Below are 27688 nucleotides of genomic sequence, written 5' to 3'. Positions count from 1 at the left end.
TTGCTCTGTGAGTGAAAAAAATGAACAAATGACGTGTAAAGTCAATTCATTTATTGTGATTGATTGTTCTTCGTTACAAGTAAATTTAATGACGGACCTTTTACGTTTGGTATGATGACTAGAACAAAATATATGTACGGAAGAATTATCAAACGTTTGATGAACCAGCCTAAGGCTGAAAATCTTTCCAATAAAGACAAAAAAAATTATCAAACGATTATTTTATTTTACATTTCCCTCTGAAGTTTACATCCCAAAAGTGTACATACTTCTCGAATCTCGAATTTGCTTGAAACTGGGAAGTTCATTCGCTTCTAGTGGCTGCACGATTTTCCCAGGTTCCTAAGTTTAGAAGATCATGTTAGGACAGACATATTCCACTCTGCACAAAGGCAAGCGAGGACAAAAGTACTCGCAGTTTGCATTTATTTGCAGAGCCGATTTCCCCAGAAACCTCGGTTTTGAAGTCTGTGTTAGGGAAACACATTTCAATCGGAACAAAAATACCCCCGATTTGTATGAATTCGCAATGCCGATTTCCCCACGCTTCATGGATTTGAAGTCTGTGTTAGGGAAACACATTCCAGTCGGAACAAAAATACCCCCGACTTGCATGAATTTGAAATATCGATTTCTCCAGGCACCTTGGTTTAGAAATCTCTATTAGGGAACACATTTCGGTGGGAACAAAAGCTCCCCCTACTTTCGTGTGTTCTTTTTCTTCTTTTTGGCTTTAAGAGGGTTTAAACTTCTCAGTTCACTCGCCTCTAGGCTCTTTCGTGTGTTTGCAATGCCGATTTCGCTGCTTGGTTTTAAAGTCTGTGTTAGGGAACATTTTTCGATGAGAACAAAAGTCCCCCTACTTTCATGTATTTGCAATGCCGATTTCCCCAAGGCTGCTTGGTTTTGATGGCTGTGTTAGGGAAACCGTAAATCGGGCCAATCAAAACGATGCAGTTAGGGCGTTTAGATAACGCCTAATATTTTACAGTTATTCAATTGTGAATCTAATGAAAAACAACATTTTGTTAGTTGCGATAGATGCGTAGAAATATTCCCTATCAAGTGATGCAAACATCTCTCCTATCCAGTACGAAATGTTCGAGCTATAAGCATTCGAAATCTTTCATTTTTTCCTGCATGTTCTGTGTTTAGGTTTTCATTTTACCCTCCATATATTCCGGTTAGACGTAGTCCCACGTCAATATTTTTTTTCAAACTGTATATAATCGAGTCCAAAATTGTATATAATCGAATCACATATAATCGAGTCTGTATATAATCGAATCCGAACTATATTTTCCTTGGCACTCTGAATTTGAATACTAGTATTTTAGAACGGGAGCTGAGACCATCTTCTTCAAGTCCGCATTTCACTCCTGCAGACCCTGAATTCTTCTTATTAGTTTCCTCCACCACCAGGGAATCATTTTTATGCTTCAACCGTAAATGGTTTAGCATATTCGTTGAATTTCGACGAAACATTATGACGGTTAAACAAATTTTGCACTGTATTTTTTTAAAAAATGGTTCCCTTTTTCATTAATCGCGATTACTTTGATAATTATTCGATGTATTCATATTTTGATTTTTCATTCGATACAAAATTACTCGATTAAAATTGCAGATATTCAATTATTTGAAATTATCGAACGATTAACCGACGTCTCTAGGTGCTCGACCAGCAGAGAAGTGAAATCACTTGATGTGTGACATATTACATGGTATGGGAAAGGGTTAACTTCACAGTCAATGTATTAGTGACGACATCAATATATCGTTTACCAATCAAAAATACTTCGCATACTTCCTCATCCCTGTATCATTTCACTGGATTGTTTTTATTATTGCCAATCTGCATGTGAAAGTTGTTCAAATAGGTTCAAATATGTTTCTTGTTTACGGTTTTATTGCGGAATAGTTGAATATGAATCTCTCCGAGTGTATAGTCACAATAACTGGTCCTTATTTAATTCCCTTTGGACGGAAGACAAAAAACACGTATGTTAATGATTACTAAATGGATAGCAATTAACGATGCTAAATGGACAATTAGATTGAACCGAAACTCACATTCTACTTATAGAAAACATTGGAAAAGATCGAAATGTAATCTACTCGCAGAGTCCGTCTAATCATCAAGTAAATCAAACGGATAGAAAAGGTGTTAGTATCGATATCGTGTGATAGAAAATTGTAAAAACATCCAAACAGATGTATCGTAGGAGCGTAGTAGGTTCTCAACTTAAACATCAATTTTTCGTTAGAAAAAGTTTGATTTGTGTATGAGATTTTCAAAAAAGATGTCTAGCGGTCTTGTGATGCCGGGTTGCTGCCGGTGCTGCTTGGAAGAAGAGAATGACATGGTGTATGTGTTCGATATACTTGATGAATTCGACAGTAAGATTTGTAATTTGATAGCGGATTGTGGCGGAATTTTGGTAAGCGTAAGTCATATACAGATATATAAACTAATGTTTAGAACATTAATCGTAGATTACAGAGAACGATTCATATTCGAAGAACATTTGTGGTAACTGCCTGAATGATCTGGCCAACGCAGCCCGTTTCCGGGAACGATGTCTGAAAACAGAGAGTGTTTTGCAAAACACGATCGACAGCAAGGAGGCTGCAGTTATTTGCGTTGCACTGAATTCTCAATCGTCAGACACTATCTATGAAGAGATAGAGACAATCGATGATGGTGAACAACTCGATTTAGGTGTTGATCAGATTATCCAGTTTTCAGACAGGGAAAGTGCACACAGCGAGAGTGATGCAAGAGTCAAGTATATCATAGAGGAAGATCCCGTTGAGCTAGAATTACAAGATTTCGATTATACTAGTTCAGTAAAAACCAACGATATCGATGCCGAGACTGATTCAATTCATCAAGAATATATTGATGATAAATATATGTCTGATGATAATGAACTAACGGAGAAAGAAACAAAATGGATAATGCAATCGAAAACCGTGCAATTTAGTTTCATCTGTCAACAATGTGGAGCCGGATTCGCGCTACAGAAAAACCTTGCGAAACATCTTGCAACACACCAAAACTTTGTCTGTGATATATGCTTAACGGTGTTTGACAGGTAAGTATATATTTTGGTTATTTATTAGCTGATGTACATCATAGTCAATATATTTTTAGTGACGAGAATCTGCAATCACATAAATCAACACACGAGAAGTCTGCCAATTCAACGGATTGGCGGGCAGAACACGTTGCGGATGAACCTGTTATCTTCAAAGGATCTTCAGTTGGCAAACTGACGAAGAACCATCACTGTTCGTATTGCGATAAATCATTTGTATCAAATTCTGCGCTGACGTCGCACATTCGAGTCCACACACAGGAGCGCCCATTTCCATGTAGTTTCTGTACGAAGCGCTTCCGTACTGTTGGAGGAAAGGAACTTCACGAGCGTCGCCACAATGGACTGAAGCCCTACAAATGTGACTTTTGTGGAAGGGGTTTTGCAGAGAGTAGCAATCTCAAGGTATTGGTGGTTGTATTGGTCGTAGCACCCTTTTTGGAATATTGAAATTTAATTTATTATTTGGAAGATGCGTCTTTTTTATTAGTACCGTCGATTAGTCGATAGGGTTGAGATTGGGTCAAAATGGAGGATGTCACTATTATTACTATTAATCGACGGTACTAAAAATATTCTAGGTTAGTATTCCAATATCTCTGATCAACCAGATCATGGTCTAATGCTTAAAACCGATCCCAATTTTCTGAAGGAAGCAAATTGCAGGCCTTCCACCACTATGTCCACCCAATGGATAGATGTTAACTGATCGTTATGGTGCTTTCAGGCTTGTATTTTAGAAGAACTTGCTTCATCTATAGTGTGTGATTTGCTGCTTTCTAGTTGTCTAGCCTGTAATTGATCGCCGATTCTTAGTTCATTGTTCTCTGAATATACCGGGTGACTCGTTTAAAGTACACAAATTTCAAAAATTCTTAAAATTTCGGTTTTTATTTTTTTCTTTCAAGTTCCTGAGAGTCTTAAACTATGTTAATCATGGATCGAGTTTCAACTTGTTGCAATTACGGCCTCCACACGCTTTCGGGACGGTTCGAGATGTGGCACGGAGTCCCAACATTTGGCTTCCGGCCGTACTACTCCTTGATCCACGAAAGAACACACTTTCCCAAATCCCGATGTAGACCTCCGTGTTAACTTTGTCGCCTTCTGGATTGAACAGCGTGTTCACTTTTTGGCATTGGAAGCCACCAATCCAAACACCATAATTGTAGAGTGAGGATTTCTATCAGTGTACGAGTAATAAACGCACCCCTAAAGACAATAGCAAATGCAACTAGTGAGAGGCACAGTTATAGCGAATTCGTTTTTGTTCAGTTTCAACCCCAGTGCCGCACTAACTAACGCACTAATTCACTCTTTCGCCCCGAAAGCTGTTAGTTTCGCACTGAGATGTTTCACGGGTTGGCACTCGAGTTCACCAATACAACTATACTGAACTGTCAAGTTCCGAGTATTGTTTTGGAAAATCTAAAAATGAAGACTATGAAAATGGGAAACCTACTGCTCTTGCTTTTGTATAATTGGAATCGTAATCCAATTCGGATTCTGATTTTGAAGAGTATATTCGTGTAGACGGCATTAAGCTCCGTGTGCTTTCATTGGGAGGCGAAAATTATTATGGATATTCAGTAGAAATAAACGTGCTCTCAAAATCAAAATTATGAATGAAAATTTACTTTAACGTATCGAATATTTATTTTATGTGATGAAATAAGAGAATTTTTTCCGATATCGCAGAAACATTGAACGAAAACTGTGTCTAACGATGATTTTATATTATAATAGTAATTATTTGTGGAACAAACAGGAAATGCATCGACAAATGGTTAAGTGAGCGTTAGAACTACATATGTTAGGTAATCAAACAATATGAAGTAAAAAATTTCATTCAAACTTTCACATTTTTACACACACACACACACACACATACACTTGGCCCTTCTGATCTGATAGAGAATAATTTGCCTCCCAAGCACTAATATCGCCACCAGACGTCGACACTGTACATTTGTCGTCGCAAATATAAACAAATCAGACTATATAACGCACACCAACCAACCACCGCATTCGTGAAACTGAAAACGTTTTTTTATTACAGAGTCAGTGTGGCACTGACTCAGTTTTAAAAACGAATTCGCTATTAGTCTAAGCCAGTGGTGCTCAACCTTTTTTTTCATAAGGGCCACAAACACGTGTTGGTTATGATGCTGCAGGCCGCAAAGAAAAAAAAAGCTAAATGAAGAAGGGTGATGTTTAAGACACAACCGCTCTGTTAACATAGAACTACGAAAATATTGCCGTCGAGCACAAACATTGAAGAAAGTTAATAATAGATCTCTTTAGTACGAAGATTTGATAGCAAAGACAAGGATTGACAAATGAATGCTTTCACTTAGAGAGGAGTGAGGAGCAATTTTAGTAGATTGTCAAATTAATTCTAAGTATCAACATGTACTATTGATTGCTCGCTATATAGAGCACTGAAACTGGAATACTGAACTTCTTGTACTTGTACTCAGTACAGTTTCAGTCTCTTCTAGCAAAATCACATCTCCAACGCAGAACGAAACATCTCAACAGACACAGAACGGTAACATAAAATCCGAACCGACACTATTATGTGGTGGCTGCGGAAGCGTAAGCAATACCATCGAAACAAAATTTCAACTTAAGTTTTTCACCGAAGAACACAACTCTCAACGTTGAAAAATACCTAACGTCACTTTCAACTAGAAAGCATTGAAATCACGAAATTGAATGATCGATTGAAAACATCACAAATCAGTCATTCACGATTTATCAGTCCTCCAAGCAGCAAGACTTTTCAAATAGTTTTTCTCAATGCCGGGTTGTTTAGTTTGGTATTTCAAAATGGTCTTTTTCAAGACTAGAGGCGAATAAACTGAGAAAGTTTAAACCCTCTAAGATTCAAAACAACATCATTACACCAATAAATCCAAACATACTCGTGAATTCACAGAAGCTCTCTTCAGGCAAACATAAATATATACCTTTTATCTTTCGAATGAAATGATTGACATACCACTTTGTACAACTGACAAAGAGGTGTCAACGCTTGAAACTTCGCACCCCAAAGACAACGCTTTTGTTTCAGAAATTTTAAACTTACACCCCAGTACAGATTCAAATATGATCTGATTCAAAAATACAGAGGCAATCTTCACCAGACGGCACACAAATCGACGCGGTGCCCCCACCAAACAAAATTGTACCAGACAAAAACATTCACATAGAATCGAGCAAAACCATTATGTGTGATATCAGCATGGAGAAAGACTGCTGTTTGATTGTTGGAGCGAGACGACTTGAATGATGATGATGATGATGTTGATGTTTTCAATTATATGACTGATGAATTGTGAATACTGTGTTTTGAAATCGCGAATGACTTGTTTATACTCAATGAATAGAATACGGGAAATTTTAATATTATCTCTATCCACATTGTCCGTAAAACAAATGCTGCAATTGCATTTCGAGCGATCAATTTACGTATGTCTAATTAACAGTAATATTGAAATATTGTACCTCCCTCATACATACTCGGCCACAAGAACACGATAGGAAAATGTGTATTCTTCCAGTTTTTCTTAATTAAAATCATTTACGGGTTGGGGAACCATAATGTGTAATTTACTGAAAAAACTAAAGAATTTCCGATTCGATTGGAATGCAAATAATCAAAATTGATTCACAGCTAAAATAATGGTAACATAACAGTTTAACGGTAAAACTGTTTCATAGAAAAACCAGTTTTTTGATTTGGTACCATAACTGGAAAACGTAGTCTTATGTCAAAAAAAAGGTCACGATTTTCATATCGATATTTTCATTTTGATTCACTAATATCGACGGGATTAGTGCTAATGATCGTATCAAATATATTTAATAGATATTTAATCTACTAATACCACCTAACTAGACAACTAACTAATGTGTAGATGTGAAATGTGTAGTGTGTTAAACTCCGTTATTCTCATCTGATGTCTCCTAAATGATTTCTTAAGTTTTCGTGATTGTTACACATACAAAATGATAACGGGCCAGGCGGGCCAACCAAAAGAGCCTGGTGGGCCGCAGGTTGAGTATAGCTGGTCTAAGCCAATCCCTTGTACAACAGAGAAGCAAATAAATGTTTTCCAGAATATAAGAGTAAACGGCTCACTCTCGTTAATTCCGGGCTGGATTCTCGAATACATTACATTGGCGACGAGTCTGGAAGCTTTAGCAGCGCATTACAGCGTGCGGATGTGGCAGTAATCGTGAGAAATTGATTTTATGGCAACAAACGAGACGACGAACGGTTTGGCTGAGGAAACCGGAAACATCAGGCAGCCCGAGGGCAGCAATATGGCGGCGCCAACGGCCGTTGCAAGTTTTCCCTATTTCGATGCGGAGATAGAGGAGTGGGAACTCTATAAGGAGCAAATCGAACAGTTTTTTGTTGCGAATCAAGTGAGTGACATCAGGCGAAAGGCGGTGCTGATTAATCACTTGTGTTCCATGACGTACAAACTACTGAGGGATCTTTGTACACCGGATCAGCCGAAAGACAAATCGTACGCAGATTTGTGTAAATTACTTTCAACACATTTCACTCCACCGGTGGTTGTACACAAAGAGAGAAGGACATTTTTTCGAGCGATGCGACACGACCACGGTTCGAGTGAAGAACATGGCAGCAAATTGCAAATTTGGAGAACACCTTCAACATAACCTAGTCAACAAATTTATAAATGGGCTAGACGGGAAGGCGTTTGATCGAGTATGTGAGGAAAATGAAGAGCTGACGTTAGAAAAAGCACAGGAATTGGCGCTCAAGTACGAGAAGGACGTTATGGAGGCGAATGTCAACTTTGTAAAGGATGGGAAAGACTTGAGAAAACCAAGTGTAAACAGAACTAAGCCGAAAAGGGAGCCGGATTCGGAAGAGCGAACAGTGCCGGAAGCAGCGAAATGTCGAGCTTGTTTCAAACCGGGCCATTACCGAATAGACTGCCGTTTTCGGGAGTACGTATGTCGCAAGTGTAACCGGAAAGGACATTTGCAAGCAGCCTGCGATTTCCAAAGAACTTTTTCATGGCGGCGGATACAGAGTTGCGGAATGATGGCGGCAAAGAAGACGATGAAGGACTCCAGCAGAATTATATCAGTAAATATAAAACCATTAATCTTTATAAGCTAAATAATTCGTTTGAGGAGAAAAATTGGTGTGAGGTAAAAGTCAAGATAGGAGAAGAGGAATTATTGATGGAACTGGACTCTGGTGCGGGGGTTAGTGTGATTTCAGATGATTTTTACAAGAAAAAAATTATTCGATGGAGCTTGAAAGATTCTGATCTGCATCTTAAGTTGTACTCGGGGGAAAGCATAAAAGTGGTCGGTACCATATTACCAGTTGTAGAGTTTGGTGGCAAAACGAAAAATATTTTATTTGCAGTGGTTAGAGGAGGGGGTCCACCCTTGCTGAGTAAAAAATTTATGAACGCATTTGGAGTGCGTTTCGCTGCAATCAATAACATCACAGTTAATGTTGACGAAAAACTCAATAATTTTTTCACGCAGTACGCTGATATTTATACGCCTGAATTGGGCTGCTATAAACACGGAACAATTAGACTCGAATTAGAAGCAAGTGTAGCACCAGTGTTCAAGAAACCGCGACAGGTACCATACAAATTTCAAGAAAAAGTAGCAGTAGAACTTGACAATATAGAGAAAGCCGGTGTGATCACGAAATGCGATAGTTGTGCCTGGGGGACACCTCTCGTACCAGTAGTGAAGGCTGACGGGAATATTAGATTGTGTGGTGATTATAAAGTGATTATAAATTAAAGTGATTGTGTGGTGATTATAAAGTAAATAGCTACATTAAGAATGTCAAGCATCCTCTGCCAACGGCTGAGGAAATTTTCGTAAGACTCAATGGGGGGAACAAATTCTCCAAGCTTGATTTATCTAAGGCATATAATCAGTTCAAACTTGATGACGAGTCTAGGAAAATGTGTGCCATTTCCACATTGCAGGGAGTTTATTTGATGAATCGGTTACCTTTCGGTGTCAAGCCGGCATCAGGGATTGTGCAAAGGGAAATTGAGAAGCTGTTGTGTGGCGTGAAGCGTGTCTCGAATTTTTTGGATGATTTCATTGTAACTGGCTCTACAGATGAGGAGCATCTTGTTCGGCTGCAACAGGTGTTCGATGTGTTGAGCAGGGCGGGCTTGAAGCTCAATAAGGAGAAGTGCAGTTTCTTCAAGAATCAAGTGACTTTCTTAGGGTATGCTATTTCGAAAAATGGTTTAAGCAAGACAGACGAAAGGATTAAAGCAATTATAGAAGCTCCAGAACCCAAATCGTTGACGGAGGTAAGAGCATTTGCGAGGCTTGTAAATTATTATGCACGATTTATTGCTGGATTAGCGGACATTATGAGTCCTATGTATATGTTGCTTCGCAAAGGTGCAAGATTTGATTGGAATGAGACGTTAGCATGGCCTTCAAGAAGATTAAAGAAGAAATTTGTAAGGATGTAACCTTAGCTCACTTCAATCCGAAGGCGGAGTTGTTTCTTACTTGTGACGCATCCAATGTCGGTGTTTCGGCGGTGCTAAGTCAAAAAGAAAGTGGTAGAGAACGACCCGTAGCATTCGCATCGAGAATCCTTCACCCATCAGAGGTCAATTATAGCGTTATTGATAGAGAGGCATTAGCGGTCATATATGGTGTGAACAATTTTTTTCTCTATTTAGTGGTAATAGATTTCAAATCAAAACGGATCATTAACCCCTCCTCAGTATTTTTAGCCCAAGGAAAGGGATTCCTCCAATAGCAGGCAAGTAGAATGCAGCGTTGGGCGCATTTATGTCAGGGTTTAATTACGATATCGGATACGTTAAGTCACAGTTGAATGTGGCTGATTTTACTTCGCGCTTTCCGGTGGAATCTTGGAGAATTTGGAAAGAGGAAGACTCATATTTGAACTTCATCAACATTGATGAAGGAGTGATGGTGAATGTAAGATTTTGCGGGTCCCGTTAAAGAATGCAATTTTTTTATTGTGGTGGATGCCTTGTCAAAATGGGTAGAGATTTTCCGAACAAAAATATGCAATGTCAAATTTGTGATAGAGAAGTTGGTTGAATGCATAGCGCGATTTGGAATATTTGATGAAATGGTAAGCGACAATGGTGCACAGTTTGTCTTCAGAGGTTCGTAAGTTTTTAGTAGCGAATGGTATTCGTCAAAGCTTGACAAGTCCGGGTCATCCTTCCACTAACGGTGCGGCTGAAAATATGGTAAAATCATTCAAATCATTCCTTCTTAAGTCGGAGACAGGGAGTCAAAGTGTGAATGGTTCAATAGTCAATTTCTTGATAGGATACAGAAGAGCTGTTCATTGTTCCACCGGATTTTCGCCAGCCATGATGATGCTAGGTAGGGAGGTTAGAACATCCTTGGATTTGATGAACCCTCGACCTACTCGGTCAACCGAAATATAAATTGCTGCTAGGGAAAATTTGGGATCAAAGCAGGATATTCAGAAGCAGAATTATTCAGGTAACAGAGAGGATAGTTTTGCAGTGGGAAATAAAGTTGTTGTTCGTGATTATACTAACCCCAACAAGGAAGTTTGGGTTTCAGCAGAAATCATAGATGTGTTAGGTAAGCGTAACTATCGAGTGCGGTTGGATCAGTCTGGTCGACAGATAAAGCGTCATTTAGACCAAATTAAACGTGATTCACGTCAGGAAGTTGAACCACTCGACGATAATGAACGGACAGAAGGGAATATTAAAACTAAGCAAAACCTGCCACAATCGAAAGACCTTTTTGTACCGGTAAAAAGAACGCCACATATTTCCAATATCCCCGAATTACTTGTGCCTCTAGTAGATCAGAACTTTTCTGAGGATGAAAATTATCAAAGCTGTAATGAGGTCGATGACAGTTCGACAGCGTCAACCGCGGACCCACTATCAACGTCGCAATCACCTAATCATTCTGCACCATTGAACATTTCTGGTGATAAGGATGAAGGACTTGTAGTAGCGGGATTCGAAAGAGGATGATGGAGACTGAGAGATAAGGATGGAAGAATCATTAAAAAATAACTGGATTTTTATTATTCAAATTTATTTCAGATTTCTGTTGTTAAATCATCATTTATATTTAAGAATATTAAAAAGCTTAGTGCGAGTGTGTAGAGTGAGGATTTCTATCAGTGTACAAGTAATAAACGCACCCCTAAAAACAATAGCGAATGCAACTAGTGAGAGGCACAGTTAGTCTAAGCCAATCCCTTGTACAACCAAGAAGCAAATAGATGTTTTCCATAATATAAGAGTAAACGGATCACTCTCGTTAATTCCAGGCTGGATTCTCGAATACATTACAATAATGCTAGCAGGATGCTTGGTCAGATACACATTTTTATGTTCGTCGGCCACGTTTTTTACCGGGAGAGAACTAATATAGCGATCGGTTCTGGAATTCGATACGGGATGGACGATAAGCATGCTCTTGTCGGAGTTTATCGCTTTTTTTTCTATTGAGGAAGTTCAAAATTTTCTTGCATCGCTCGACTCGTGCTCCGCGATGCGGTTGGTGACCATGTTTTTTTTCCCTCGATTTCGTCCCGCAATCTTCCTTTAGGATCTTCCGTGCCGTAATATCGCTGTTTTCGCTATTTTCCTTGTTGAATGTATTGGATTCGCCCGAATCTTCCTTTTGATAGCAATGATAACCCCCGGAATCAGAGCTAACCTCGGAAGACCTGTGACCACCTTCGCCATCTTCGCTGGTCCTTTTCTCGATTTGATATCCTTTTCACAGTCCACCGGGACACTTCCACGGCAATTGGAATGTGTTTTCGCGACATTTGTGGGTGGGACAAATCACAAATATGCTGCCACTGCGCCATAGTGCAACGGTCAAACTATGGAAATCGGCTTCTTTTACTCACAGCCTATTATGATATGAATGCAAAAAAAAAACAAAGTATTGTACTCACAGGTGAAACGAGAACATAATCTGTACGATTGTGCAAACATTTTCACGCATACGGTATATACTAGTTTATGGTTACTAGTTCTCGGTAGAGTTTCTCAGATCTCCGATTTTGATGAAGATCAACTGAATTAAACAGGAAAACTAAACACGGAAAGCACCATGGGAGTCGCATTCATAAAACCTATAATGTGTGGGCATAGCTTTAGAACACTGAAAACCTCGTCCCTAAGTATGTGGACCCTTTTCATTAATACGAGTCAAGCAACTCGATTCGACTCTAGTCACTGTTTAATCGAGCTGATTCACAAGTTCCCTTTATCAATTAAATGATAATGTACAAGTCGAAACATTTCAAATCTTTTTTTGTTGAACCACTCCAGGTACATCGGCGAACCCACACCAACGAAAAACCGCACGTTTGCACAATTTGCAATCGTGCCTTCTCCAGAGTTTTTCTGTTGAAAATTCATCAACGAACTCACACTGGTAAAAGCATAAAAATGCAGTGTGGAAATAAAATCATAAGTAACGATGTTTTCTGAATACCAACAGGAGAGCGTCCGTTTCCATGCTCCGATTGTGGCAAGCAGTTTTCTCAGCAGGGCGACTTGGCCGCCCACAGGCGCATTCATACAGGAGAACGACCACATAGATGTGACATTTGCGGCAAAGGATTTATCAAGAGTAGCGGTCTAACACAGCACCGTAGGAAACACGGGGGGCAAACAAAGATTGTCCGCGCGGTTAAGAACATTGTGAGTATTTTTTATAGTTGAACTTCTGAAGAGACTGATAAATCGGGTGGATTTTATTTATGTCTACTATCTATTGAGCATGTGATAGGTGCGCGTAAGGGTGGCGATGGATGTATGGATGTAAAAAAAAATCATCATCGAATTTCAAAAAGCGTACATTTTGTTTATTGGCCCAATAAAATGACCTGGACAAAATTTCAGCTCAATCGGACATGATTGGGGGGGTGCCTCAAAGCACTCAAAGTTTTGATTTTTTGGTCACTCAGAAATCCCAGGAGGTCGCTTTTTGGCCAAACATTTTTTTCTAGATCACACCAGATCACTGCACCGCACACCGTTCATCGTTGCCTGAATCAGTCTTGTCAGCTTTCGGGGAAAGCCGTTTTCGACCATGATTCTCCATAGCTGTCGTCGATCGATTGTATCATATGTGGCCTTGAAGTCAACGAAGATGTGGTGCGCAGGGACCTGCCACTCGCAGAACTTTTGCAGGATCTGCCTCAGTGTAAAAATCTGATATTTATACAAGATATTAACCACTGCAGCCATCTACCGCGAAAACTCAACATAATATAAGCTGAAAGACTAATATCTTTTAGAAAAGCTATATCTCCAAAGGTATAACAACTGCGACTACCGACGGAGACGTTTTGACTATTATCGGAAATGTAAATACTAACGCTACAGATACAGCAACCTGGTGATTTCGTCTAGCTATGCGAACGAATGTTCATTGAAACGATTGATTGTCAGCATAAATAGACGCAAGCGTTTTCCAAATGCAAAAAAAAATTGTTTTAATTCGCAAAAATTTCCTAGGTCCTCTTTTTGCCGATAAGATCCTTCAACTGGACAGATAATTTCATTGAAAATTTGCATGGTTACGCTTGTAGGCAAAAAAAAACAACAAAATATTCGTTTTCCCAACACTAATGGCGTTGGTGATTCCGTCTCCTATGCAAACATGGGCAGTACTGAAATGAGCATCTACTGCAAGCGTTTTTAAGCGCATGTTCAACTTGTTAAAGTGGCTAAAATGAAATCGAACAAATATTGACAAACGTTTAAAACGTTCTTCAGACAACTGCAATTGCATAATTTGCATGAACAAGGTTTGGTTAGAGGTTTTGATGACAAATAGTTCAGGCATCATTAAACATAGAGCTGAACAAAACTGTCATAAAAACCTCACACTGATGGAGAATTATTAATTAAGGAGCTATCCTGGCCTTATTTTGCGTAGTTGACATCCATTCACAGGTCACAGCGGATTATTTTTTGGTCTACCACACTTCGTATCCTCTCCAATCTATTTTTGGTAATGCATAAAAACAGCAATGTGTGCGTGTGATGCTAAAGTACAGAAACATTCGTCACAAGACAGGATGAATATAGTATGGCAAAATGGAAATGCTTCCAATGTTCGTCAATTTTACGGATTATGGAATCGTAATGTATAAAAAAGAGTGTACAAGTCTTGCAGAATTTCCAATTCAATTGCTATACCAATCACCGAGAACCAGAGCTGCAATTTGTCATTGTCACTGCATATATTTGGGCTACTATGACGACCATTGCAACTTTACCACCAAACGACGAGCAAAGAAATATAAACGAACAAAGCAAGTTCCTCGCTCTTCGATACTAAATAGTTTGTCAGAGTGTGTTGACGACCAAAGCATGTTGCAAGTCAGTGCCATATGATCGTCAAGACGGGAAATATATGTCACTTGATGTAATGGAAGTTTACACGTTTACCAGGGTGCATTTGTTTACGTTGGGCTACCTGAATACCATTCTTACACGTTATCGCGTGTTCGACATAGTATTTACTTCAGTAAATACCGGGAACAACAACCGGAACGAAAATCGAACCTTTGCTCGATGAGAATAAAATGCAGTCTCCGACAATCATCAATTCGATGCTGGCAATTTTACCGCCTACTTGGTCGGTCAAAACGTATTGACGAAGCTAAGTAACAGGCAAATTGTTGCATCGTACTCCGTCAGTCATCATTTGACCAACATTTTTATCAGTAGGATGTGACTAACGTGGCTCGTCAGTTGTCAGTGACATTGATGAAAAATGCAGCTCTGTCGAGAACCATTCGCAGCGGAAATAGTTATTAACATAAACATTATTGCATGAGATCGTGACCTGTTTTCTGATTTGGCACCCTACTGAAAAATGTGGCCAAACATGCAAAAACATTCTCTTTAAATTACATCAGTCGATGGAGCAATCGCATGCTCGACATTTAATTCATGTTTGTGATTATGTAACTTGAAAAAAAAAGCAAGAGAGGAATACAACATGTTGCCAGTTTGTGTATTGTTCTCGCGAGGACAGGACGATTGAATCTGAATCAACCATCTCCAGCTGATTCCATGAAACTAAGCAAACCATCGGCTCTTTTCAAAGCCAAAAAAATCTACTGAAGAGTTAATTCTCGAATTTCATTTTATTCCTAGATCATATCCACATACAAAACTGAATGAAATGTAAAAGTATATCAATCCTACTTGAACAGTCTCGAACACAAAAAATCATGAGTAAACTCAGGACAAACATCAACGTCGCAACATAAATGAAACAAACAGGCTACAAAGTAATGCTTTTGATTAGTCCTACTAGCCTGTAATTCATAGGTTTAAGACGCGTATCCGCAAGCGCAACACATACATTGAATAGAACATATCTATAGAATCGTCACGATGTATCCCTCACACTGCATTTTCCAACTTTTGAATAATCATAGTTATTAAATCACATATTATTAACATGTATGTATTACAGGATAACGCTGGCGGATTGATTCAGGAGTTAAAGGACTACGACTTTGACATAATACACGAAGGAGATAGCACGCAAGAAAATGATAAAGATTTGATTGAAACCATTGTTGTCAGAAGAAAAACGATGCTCGAATAAACCATCATTTCGGAAATTGTCGGACTCTCAATGAAAATAACAAATGAAATATATCGCCTGAAGCGTATTTTAATTGGTATAAGTAAAAATCAACCTGAGCATAGTGAAAACGATCAAAGCAAAAACGTAAACAGTGAGGATAACATATATCAGTATTTTTTCTGTTTCAGAAATACTTAGGAATGATGTTGCTGCAATGCAACTTGTACTGCACCTACGAAAATATGAATGTCATTTATATGAAAATATTGATCATTTTTTTCAACTCATACCTAAATCATTCAATATTTATACTTGAAGTTCATTCTGAACATGTACTGGCAATTGACTTGAGCCACGTCGTAAACAATGTATTCGTTGTACAATAGTGAAGACTTCAACTTCGGATCCGATACGATGCCTTTGCCCAGGGGAATCTCAACGCCGTCGGGACGCACGAAGACCTCGTTTGGATCGGGACAGGTGCGGCCCACACCTTTGGTGCTATGCTTATCAGCGGGCAATTTGGTAACGTAATGAGCCTGTTGGTACTCCACCATATCTCCCAGAGCAACTTCACACAGCAACATGAGACCCGTTGAGTTCGAAGGACTGGTGCAGCAATAATTTGCCGATTTGGAAACCATATCAGCGAAGTAAATACCTTTACCAAACATATAGCCCGTTACTGGAGCTTCGGGTGGTGCAATCTTGAGACCATGGGATAAGATACCAACAAAGTTGGTAGTTCGCGAACCGTGCCACAAAAGCTTGCGATTGTGTAATTTTCTGAAAGGTTTGTAACGACGATCTTCGCCTTTGCGTTTGATTTTGAAAATTTCCTCGATTTCTAATTCGTACGCTGTGTGCGTTTCCGCGTGAGTATTCTTCACGTATTTCTCAAGCATTTTGAACTCTTCAGATTCCCGTTTCAACGTTTCCATCTCCGTCTTCAGTTGCTCGTAGTGTGCATCCAACGGATTCATATTTTCATCCGTTTCTGCATTGAGTAAACTGTACGCAATCTCGATCTCCATCAAGCTGTCCAGCATGGCTTGTTTTTCCTTGACCTGTTCAACAGTGTCAAGAACAGTCGGCGTTTCTACTCCGAAATTGTGTGGAATTAACGAATAGAAGCGATTCGATGCATCAATGAACAACGGATTGCTACCACCGTTGACAATCAGATCGGATAGCTCTGTTAGCACTTTCATTGCTGCAAGCAGTTGCTTCTGGGACAGCTTTCCAAGGGGCATCTTTTCCATATCAAGTTCAAACTCCAACATTACCTTCTTCATGGTGTCAACGTCGAACAACATGCGCACCAAGTCCTGCACTGCCGGTTCCAGCTTGGATTTGATATTACTGGTATTCTCCGCAAGCTTTTTCGTTTTCTCGTCACCATAGTCAATATCCACTGGATAATATAAACCGGGACGCTTACAGAAAGTACCCTCAAGCTGCGATTCCCACGGGTTGCCCGACTTTTCTTCGAAGTGATATTTGAACGAATTGATTGCATCAATTGCAGTGCTGCACTTCTCCAACTTATTTCCTCCGATGGTCGTTCCAATACGTCCCCAAGCGCGGAAGAACCAATACCTGTAATGTACGATAGCTCCATTTAGTTCGTTTCAATTAGACGGGTCCAAAACAATGCCTATTATAGAAATCGAGGCGATAAGAATTTTGCTCGTTAGCTCTATTTCCCTATTATAGAAATCGAGCAATTCAATAGTACCGAGCGAGTGATAGCTATCTGGCCCTATTCGACTGAAGATCATACTGAACTGACTGAAGTCTCTCCAGTCTACCAAATAAAACATTTCAATGAAACTCGTGTACTGGAATGGGATATTTTGCTCGTCTCGACAGTGACTGAAGCCGAGACGAGACGAGACGAATTGCTCGTCTCGTTTTCTGGAATAGGGCCCATCGATGCAAGTGTCAGAACTTTTCGAGTTGTTTGGTTCGCTTGTTGCATATCTTCAGAGAGTTATTTTGTTTTAGTTTGCGTCCTTGATATTTTCTATTGGAAAAAATATCAGAAACGCGTAAATATATGCAATTTCCAACACATGTTCGTTTGTTTTGATCAGTATTTGTTTTAACGGTGCTGCCAGAATAGTCTATACAAGGTAAGTTTTCAATCCAACATTATTTCTATTAATCATGTTATAATTTAGAATGCAGAAAGAGGCGAATGAACTGCAAAGTTTAAAGCCTCTTAAAAACAAAGAAAGAAAGAAAGAAGAATGCAGAACTTACTTCCAGAGCATATTTCAGTGGCTGAAAATGAGTGGACAGACAAATCACCACCAGTTTGAATGACTCGTTGAACCAATGAAAGCGAATGTAAACATTGCTCGAAGTATTTGTTGAGGCAGTTCAAGTAGAATCCCGGTTAAGGAAAAGTGGAAGGAATTCATTGAGGAGCTTAATGCGCTGAGACCATCAATGTGTCTTGGTTCAGAATGGCAGAACGTAAGTGTTTCTTCTACGATCCATATAACTTTGTAAGTAAATTTTATCATATTCTTTGAATTACTATCAACCGAATTTCCTACCGAAAAATTACTTATTTCTGCAAGTGTACATTAGTGCGTGTTACTTTCGTCAGCAATTTTCTTTTTTATTGCTATACTATACCAAACTTTCTATACCATATGCTAAAGCTAAAATGTCTTGCAAAACAATAATGTTTTTTTTTAAATTACAGATTTGGATTGACATGAAGTGAAAGGTAAATAAAACACTAGCACACAACAAGCGAGCATTTAGGGCCACAGGTGGTGGCCCAATACAATGAAGCTATTGACGCCACTACAACAAGAAATCGACGCTAAAAGAGAATCACATGCAAAAGAAAAACATTTTGTCAAGAAAAGTGAGATTCATGCGTGACTCCTTACGGAATTCCATAGATTGCAGTTGTGAAAATACATGAAAAAGTTCATTTTCTAATAATTATATTTTTTGTAAAGCAAATTGTTCCATAATGTCGTTTTTATTACACGTCCATGAATGCATTGCGCCTATTAAGCTTCATTCATTGAGGGAATGCCAGTTTTCGCCAAAACAACCATATAAGCACTTTTAGAAATATAGATATTTATAATTTTCATAGCAGATGTCTCAAAAAAAGATTTGGTATCCTTTCCATAGTGCTTTGTGAAACATCTCAAACTCGTTTCAAAATATTTCAGCACGGCCACTGACATTCGAGCAGAGTAACGAATCGAGCTGTTTTCCTCGATTTCTATAATTCCAGATTTTTCTCGGTGTGATAGTGATAGTGATTGTATCGAATCCTCGATTCGATTTCTATAATAGGGCCCAATGTAATGGATAATGTCGAGATCAGTTCTATTTCTCTGGTTAGCCTCCATCTGTATCTTCATCATGCAGTTTTGAAATTGATATTTTATCCAATCGATATTACTAGACAAACGTCAAAATAAATATGGTCCCACTCAGAAAGTTTACTTCATAGTGGTTTATAAAGAATGGATGTTCCAAATGAAAAATACACAAATAGCATGATAATATTAGAGTAATCGCTGTGTACGTTCCAAGATTTTCTTGCGTCGAACCCCTAGCACGCGATCAGCCGACCGATAAGCTCAGCTGCACCGGCGTGTGCGTTTAGGTATCTAAGAATTAATAATTTTGAGTAGTTGATGGTTATAAGATTTAAATAAAAAAAATATTATATCATACTGCCGCATAATCACCCTGCATGACTCAAAACTCGAAAAAAAAAATCCCTGATATTCCCTGATTTTTCAGTATTTTTTCAGTAATATTCCAGATGTGAGCTATTAATCAAATTGTTTACTAGTTTTTAGTTGTAGTTTTTAAAACATTTCATTGGCTAAAACAATGAAATTTATAAGCGACTGTCGATATCTTCTAATAAATGAATCGTTTGTGATTCTTGATTGAAGTGTCGTAAAAAATAAAAAATAAAATGCATTTTTAATACAGTTTAAAATTATCTTGAGATTTTTGAACACTAGTACAAAACAAGTAATTGTCATTCTGATTCGGATCAAATTCACGAAACTGTAACGATTTTGTTGTTGCTATTTGCCTTCTAGATAAAGTGAAAGAGAATTTCGAATTCGTTGAATTAACTCTACATTTTTTGTGCGGCTAAGTGGAATATAGCATCACTTGTCACATAGCACAACTGTTTCTTTACGCATGTTTTCACAAAAACAATCAGAGTTAATAGAATAGTCCTCTCAACGTGGGGGTTTCCATCAAAGAAACAGAAGCCCATTTTTACTATGCTAAAAGGTTCCGTAAACTTATCCTGAATGTTAAAGCGATCTGGCGTAGTGGTAACGTCCGTACCTCTCAAGACCTCTCACGCTAAAGGTCACGAGTTCATTTCTCGCTCCCGACATTCTTCCGAAATGGAAGTAAAATGACGAACCAGCCAAAAGTGTTGAAAATCACCATGATACAGAAAAATATCCTTCCCAAAAACGCTCTAGTCATTCATTTTTCGGGTCATTGTGAGCAAACTTGTTGCTTTTGTTGCTAGCAATATTGTTTCAGTGTTAAGTTTGTCAGTCAATCAATTTTTAATCAGAATCAATAACGAGAGGATCAAGAGAGGATACGACTTTCGCCACAGGATACATTAACGTTTCATAAACACTAAAACCAGTGCTTGTTACATTCTTTCGTATCCCAGACGGAATTTTAAGATTTGTCCGTCGTAAAATATTAGTGAGTGAGATTCCATCCATTTTTGGATGCACCGCGTAAAATATACAATCCGAAGCTACCCATATTCAAGAATTTTTCTTCTCCATTTCAAAAGTCTAGTTGGAGCTCGCGTAAGGCCATGTTCTCACTGCAGCGTGGGGTCAACGTGGCGTGAGCAGGGCGTGTTTACTTCTCGCCACGATATTTTTATTCATTCACATTGCACCGTACCAGCGGCGTGTCTTCGGCGTGTTCTATGAAAATTGTCAATGTGTGTTTTTGAATGAAAGAATGAAAATTGGTTTATTTTTCAATATTCCAACATCGTTGGACTTATCCGGCTAAAAACTCTGAGTAAAAAATAAAAAAAAATTAAAAAAATAAATTATGTCACTACTGCTCGAGAGAAGCGGAGAAGTACAAATATCGCCGGCGTGAAGTGTTTTCGTTTGCACGCCAGCCACACACACACACACGATTAATCGTAAGCGTTACACACCCCGCCCAAGCCACGCTGACGCCCCGCTGCAGTGAGAACAAGGCCTAAAATGACCAATTTCCGTTGGTACCGTCCATCGACACCAGAAAATATTTGTTCAAACATATGTTTCCAAAGCCTTCTTGAAAAGTTGCAAGTTAATCTGAGGCTTGAGAACGACCCAAGAGCATTGACGTCATGTAACGATTTACCATGTACCACCATCCTAAAATCTGTCATTCAGATTTATTTGCTGCCTCTTTGTAGTTTGAAGACTATGTAACCTTATTTCATTTTATCACGCTCAAGTTGGACTTTCTCAGCTTTATGGTGACCATGGAACATTCCATACAACCATATCTTTTGCAGCAGTGAACATAACTGTTTCCAGACGTCACAGAATCATAGCTTTGGTAGTATAGTTACCAAGCATGAATTTATCGATAGTTTTCGAAGGGAATTGATGGAAGTTGAACGCCACTCAAACTATCAACACTCATCATGCTGGCCGTGATTTGACTGAATGTTGTATCTTCCGCCCTTCTCTTATATATGCATCGCGCTTCGATGCAACATGATTCTCTGAGTGAATGACATTCCCAGAAGCCATGCCATGTAAGCTTACTCTCAAATTGAACGGAATGGAGGAATGCTGCTTGTTGCATTAGAAAGTATGTACGATTAAGATCGATCTCTTTCATCGTTACATTGTTCACTTGTTTTACTATTTCCACTATATATGTCACGGACAAAACATACGTGGGGATCTTTTCTTTTAATTTGTGTATTCGGAATTAAAATCTATCCATTAATTGAAGAGATATTAACGTCACTTTTTCCACCCGAAAAAAGTTCAAAGTTTGTTTGGTCGAACCTACGAACTACGAGTTGTCGTGACTGATCGGAAGCACGCAAATTTTTGTCGATCTCGGGTCAATTTTCAGAAGATCGATCTCTTCCTTTCCGATTTCCGATTTTTTGGATCGAAAAAATCGTGAAGATCGATTTTTTTGCTTTTATAGCTTTGTTTTACAGTACACGTCGATTTCAATCTCACCAAAGACCACCTTAAAGTTTATTCCAACATAATGTCAACATTTGGATCACTTTTTCTACGATTTACTTCCGTGCTGACGGAGTCAGAACTAGTGGCAGCTACTGAGGGCATGTACTGTAACCAGGGGCTCATAGGATCACTGAACTAGATGTTGACATCAATTCCAGGCGAAATGTTGTTTGCTTAGAACATGCGCCAAAATCAAGAATCGGCTTCGACTAAATGGCAGACGTATGGCACGATTGGCTTTAATGGGACCGTTGTCAGCTGAGTTCTGGACAGATACCAGTTGTAAAATCTCTAATAATTCTTTTTCAATTAATGTATTTAATAAAACGACTCCTTGACGACACAAGATGAATGCCCTGGCAAATATTTATTTTTCTAGACTTTGAAATTGTTTGTGGCCTGCATGCTGAGGAACAAGACAAAAAGGTTTTGATGTTTAAATATAAATATGAAAAGTGTATTCTCTGCTTAGAAAAGACGACACTCCTATAGAAGAAGCAGATAAATTGGAAAAACAGCTTTCGATTTTGCAAAGATCGATTCTTTGGTACCAATTTAATCATTGGATCGATCCCTACGTCGTTTGGAAAATCGATTCGTCAAGATCGATCTTTTTATAAAGATCGCCCAATCCTATTGTCGACCAGAGATTTACCATAGAATATCGTGTTTACATTCCCTCTCGCGTAATTGAAACTGAGGGTGTGATTTTCAAAACTGGCCTGACGTGCGAATACCTCAAAAGCAGAGGTGTTGGTCATTCTAAAAAACTGCTCTCGATGACTGTCAAAATCTTGGGCTGCCCCCAGCTCGGAAGTTTCCTATCAAGGAGGAAAACAATATTCAAGCCGCTGGACTCGTTTGGAGACACATTTTGATGTTCCGCCCTCCCTGACTAGCCTAGACTAGAGTGAGGAATTGAAATGAATTGAGGCTACTTGTGAGACTTTCTGTCCCTAAGCCCATGATATGGCTTAAGTACAAATCAATGGGCCACACGGCGGCTTACCTCTGCGATGCTGAAGAAAAGTGAGACTGATCTAGCCATGTGTTATCTTAAATATAAAGACACCGCAGGCTAACCGTACGCCTGAGTCGACATAACGGCTGTGTAAGAGTCCGACACCGCATACACTGTTGCTCAGCAACCGTTGGCCTCCAACATACATTGAACGATTAACCAGCTCGAGGTAAGACGTTCCTACATTAATAAATTTACGCTGGGTGATTCCCTAATAATATCATACTCGAGAAACGCACATTACTGCGCCAACAAGAAGCGCTGTTCCAATTGCGGAGAGCAACATGTAGGCGAACCTTGCCAAGATAAGGAACCTAAGTGTCCGTATTGCGGGGGAACCCCACATATTCTTTCATGCTTTCGACTCCATCAGAACCGTTTTCACCGCAATGCTTCCTATAGTAAAAACATTTTTGCAGCAATTGATGCAAACATGGTCCCTCCTTGCAATGATTATCTCTTTCGATGTCTAATTTAACATTAATTAATTAATCTGTCTTAAATTCGATTTAAGACAGATCGAAGAGATGAGATGTGTTTGCTCTGTCCGTAACTTGGCTTTCTTCGCAAGGTGATCTCTCTTTCCACGATTTCAATATTATATGCTTGGATCGTGATAACCGATAGGGAGGGGTGCTATTGGGCATCAATAAGTGCCACTCATTTTTTAGAATAGGCCTTCCACCTATTGGAGGGATCGAACCTGTTGCTTGTCATGTAAACATCAAAGGCAAGGACCTCTGTATTGTCAGCTTGTGTTGGACTCCGAGAATTGCGAGAATTAGTCGCAAGCAGCTTGCTGACATGTACTCACACCTTCCTGAGACACGGTTGATCTTGAGAGACTTCAACTCCCACGGAACCGACTGAAGGGAACAGTACGACGACAGCCGTTCATTCTTGATACATGACTTTTGTAACAACTTCAATATCACCGTTTTCAACACTTGGGAAACACACGTGTACATAAACCTCCTGCCAATTCAAGTGCTTTTGACCTTTCGCTTGGCTCGAATTCTCTATCGTTAGATTGCAAGTTGAATGTAATCTAGGATTCCAACGGTAGTAATCACTTGCCAATCAAAATTTCCATCACCACTGGATCGAATTCTTTCTGAATCTATAAACATGGCATATGACCTCACAAGACACATTGACTGGAAAAAATATGCGGACGAGATTGCTCAAGCCATCAATTCTAGAGATGGTTTACTCCCATTGGAGGAGTATAACTTCCTTTCTCGTTTCATGTATGACTCTTGCTCAAACGAAACCCATCCCAGGCTCCACTTTTCGCCGAAAGCCTCCCAATCCATGCTGGAATAGTCAGGGTTCAAAGCTTTATTTGGATAAATTACCTCTTAAGAATTAATTTAAAAACTTGATCAAATAGATAAAACATGCTTAGTGGCGGAATGTGGCGGTTTGTCACGCGAAACGTCAATGAAAAAAAATATGAAAAGTGGCTCGAAACATGAGAAATCGCTCTTCAACGAATGAAAGCAATGAATATTCACTTTGATGGACTTTTAATTTTGCACGGAAGGTCTCCTGATTCCGCTCCCGTTTAAAAAATGGTTCGAGATATTCCACTAGATAGGTATGATCTTAATACCGAGTTTTCGACGATAAAATTCTATCTTGCTTTCCTCTCATGTAACAATTCTGCTTCGGGATCGAATAGAATTAAGTTCTACCTGCTAAAAACCCTTCCTGATGTGGCGAAACATCGCTTGTTAAATTTATTCAATCAATTTCTGAAAAATACGTGTTACAGCTATTCAAAAGCCTGGAAATCCGCCTCCGACTTCAATACGTACCACCCAATAGCAATGCTGTCTTGTATACAAAAATTGTTGGAGTCTATCGGCAGTAAGTCGGGTCTCTTACATGGAAATTGCATCCTAAGACAACTTGCAAATATAGAGTGGTGTCTGTCCAGAATCAAAAGAATCCGACTTGCAGGGACTCTTACAAGATACTTTCAACAATTTTCCAACATGGGCCATTGGTCTGGAAACTGTGTTCACCACGGAAAAAAGAGAGAATCGTCTTCTCTAAAAAGCATAGATCAGCAACACCAATGCTTCAAATTTTGGGCAAACAGATCATTCATATAATTTAGTAACATTATTTTCAATTTTAAGTTTAAAACAAAGATAGTTAAAAGTTTGGCTATCAAAACTTATGTAACTGAGCCTGTAAAAATAAACGAATTATTAGAAAAAAATATCCGATACTCACTTGCCGCCCTTATCCGCCTTCAGCACTTGCATCTTGAAAAACGAATTCTTGTCCGTTTGTATGTCGACCTTGTTCATCACACAGTTGTAAATCTCCTTGTCCGTTTTGTACACGTGCGCTACGTCGTCGAGTCCAGAATCGGGATCGACAGCTAATCCTCCCTTCAACTTCAGCGTCATCTTCGACGGCATCGATTTGGTGTAAATGCTCTTCTTCGATTTGGACTTTTCTTCGTCCTGGGGTATACGACTATGTGGATCAGATCCCCAGTCACAGATTGACTTGCTCGTTATGAACGACAAAGCACCACCGTTGGCGGCATCTTCTAGGAAATCCTCCGGGACGACCTGGATTTGCATTTCCTTCGCTTCCTGCATGCGACTTCCCATGCGCTCAACCTCATCCTGAGTCGAGATGATGGCCGCAATAGTGCTTGTTATTTTAGTTGACACTTTTCCGCCCAGCTTCTGAATCTTCTCCTTGAGCAGATCCTTCGATGTGGCAGTCTTGCCGAGAATGACAAACTGAAGATTATACAACGCTGGTTTCTCACGCTTAATTTTTGGCTCGAGCTGCTCTTCTTTCTTAACCTTCTTCATCGTGGTGCTCAAACTCGGCGGAACATATTTTATAACTCTTTCACTGACGACAGATTTATATTTGCCCAAAAATGAGTAAGCTTTCTTTATATCAGATGGTATTTTCGTCGGGACACGGGGTGGTTTTTTGTCCGAGTTCAAGCATTTTACCCATTCAGTCAAATTTCCCTCGCACATGTATGCGGATTTTTGCAACACATATTGACCCTTACACTTCGGACAGGGTTGTAGCGTTCCGAATGTTAGTATATCACAAACACGCTCCAGACAAGCGTCATATCCTTCTGGAACCGCTTGTTTGTTACGATTCAGTATACTGATCAGATCATTTTTCTTAACATCAAGGTCCTTTATTTTGTCGCGAATCTTGAAGAATGCTTTTTGTTGCTCTGCATAGAGCTTTTCATCAATTATCTCTTGAGCCGAATCTGCTTCGTCTTTTGGTTCACACTTCATCTTTTTCTCCGGGATTTCTTCCTGTTTGATCGCCGGGAGCAATTTTTTCACTGTCTCTTTGTCCTCCTTCTTCAAACCAGTGAAACCCGGCAACGATTCGCCTTTGTCAAAGTAACCCAGCTCTGACCGCAACTATAATATTAAAACAGGTCAATTTGATTGTGGAGAAATTATTGTTTTTTGTTTTACCTTGGCAAAGCATTCTGCGTGGTGCCAAAGTGGTTGTCCTCCGTATTTCATGCCGACTTCCGTTGTATAGTCAATCTTTTTGATACGAATCTCATCCTTCAGAATCTTTATCTCGCACCCGCGGCATAGAGCTCTTCCGGAAGCGGCATATTCAACCCCAAAATCTTTAAGGGCCATACTCTGTTCCGCCGTACGCTTTTTTCCTTTGCCTTTCCCCGTAGGCGGGGCCACAACTCCACTCACTAATGCAGCTGGAAACAGTTCATCAGAACATAGACGGGGTGCCGGGAGCAAAAATAATACTATGTTACATACCAATTTTTTCTCGAATTTGTTGCTGATCCTCATACCGAAGCCCCTCAAAGTGTGCAATGTCTCCTTCGGTAGTTGGACGAAGCTTCTGAAAGAAGCAATTTTGATGGTACCATTGCGCCTGTTTTCCATCATGAAAAGCCGACTGGACCATAGCCCCGAGGCGAAGCTCATCTTTGTCGATTTTGTTTTTACAAAGTTTACACCCGGCTCGGCCGCTTTTCGCGTATTCCGAGGTGTACGGAAGATTCTGAACATCCATGACAGTAGCACTTGACCTTCGACAATATACTGACTTAATTTCCTGCTATTCGACTGGTTTAAATACCACAGAAAAGTGAAAAACCCGAAAAACCACAGGAAAACACGAAAGCACAAGTATGAATGACGAGAAACGCGATCGAAGAGTGCTGCTGTTTGTAGTCGCCTCCCACTTTGGCCGTTTGCGCTTTTTTTTTTGTTCTGTCATATAGATTGGCGCGAAAATTTGAAAGGGATGTGCAAATAAAATAGAATACACGTAGAGTTGGGAATGAGCACAAAACATAGCCCAACATTTTGCATTTTTCACGAAAAGTGTATTTTTTTTATTTTTATATTCATCTGCAATCTGCAGTTCTGCAACTTCGAGCCACATCGATTCTTGCCAAGTCCTGCTCCACCCGGTCCAACCACCTCGCTCGCTGAGCTTCTCTTCTTCTTATTGTCACTGGATTGGATGTGAACACCATCATGACCTGCCCATCGCACTCGTTCAGCCTTGGCTACTTTCTAGATGCTGGGTTTGCAATAGTGTTGCGCCAGTTCATGGCTCATCGACTCTGACTATGCGTCTTCGAATTTCAC

At 39.5% G+C, this 27688-nt stretch overlaps 2 protein-coding genes across 2 annotated transcripts; one reads left to right on the top strand and one right to left on the bottom strand.

The window, feature by feature from the left end:
- Window positions 1-1808: 1808 nt before the first annotated feature.
- LOC129778016 (zinc finger protein 43-like) lies at window positions 1809-15795 on the top strand. The gene is made up of 7 exons (XM_055784649.1): window positions 1809-2001; window positions 2087-2441; window positions 2497-3098; window positions 3158-3506; window positions 12473-12578; window positions 12645-12847; window positions 15645-15795. The coding sequence occupies exons 2-7, from the start codon at window positions 2286-2288 to the stop codon at window positions 15777-15779; spliced, it is 1551 nt and encodes a 516-aa protein (XP_055640624.1). The 5' UTR covers window positions 1809-2001; window positions 2087-2285; the 3' UTR covers window positions 15780-15795.
- Window positions 15796-15823: 28 nt separating this feature from the next.
- LOC129778014 (poly [ADP-ribose] polymerase) lies at window positions 15824-27268 on the bottom strand. Its single transcript, XM_055784646.1, has 5 exons — window positions 26846-27268; window positions 26531-26781; window positions 25287-26473; window positions 16052-17360; window positions 15824-15993 (listed from the first exon to the last, which is right to left on the bottom strand). Exons 1-4 carry the CDS (start codon window positions 27102-27104, stop codon window positions 16061-16063), a joined length of 2997 nt encoding a protein of 998 aa, XP_055640621.1. The 5' UTR covers window positions 27105-27268; the 3' UTR covers window positions 15824-15993; window positions 16052-16060.
- Window positions 27269-27688: the final 420 nt, after the last annotated feature.

The sequence above is a fragment of the Toxorhynchites rutilus genome, chromosome 3 (assembly GCF_029784135.1).
Source record: "Toxorhynchites rutilus septentrionalis strain SRP chromosome 3, ASM2978413v1, whole genome shotgun sequence".
Classification (NCBI taxonomy): Eukaryota; Metazoa; Arthropoda; class Insecta; order Diptera; family Culicidae; genus Toxorhynchites; species Toxorhynchites rutilus.
The sequence above is the reverse complement of the archived record's forward strand: the minus strand, read 5'-3'. Positions and strand labels throughout refer to the sequence as shown.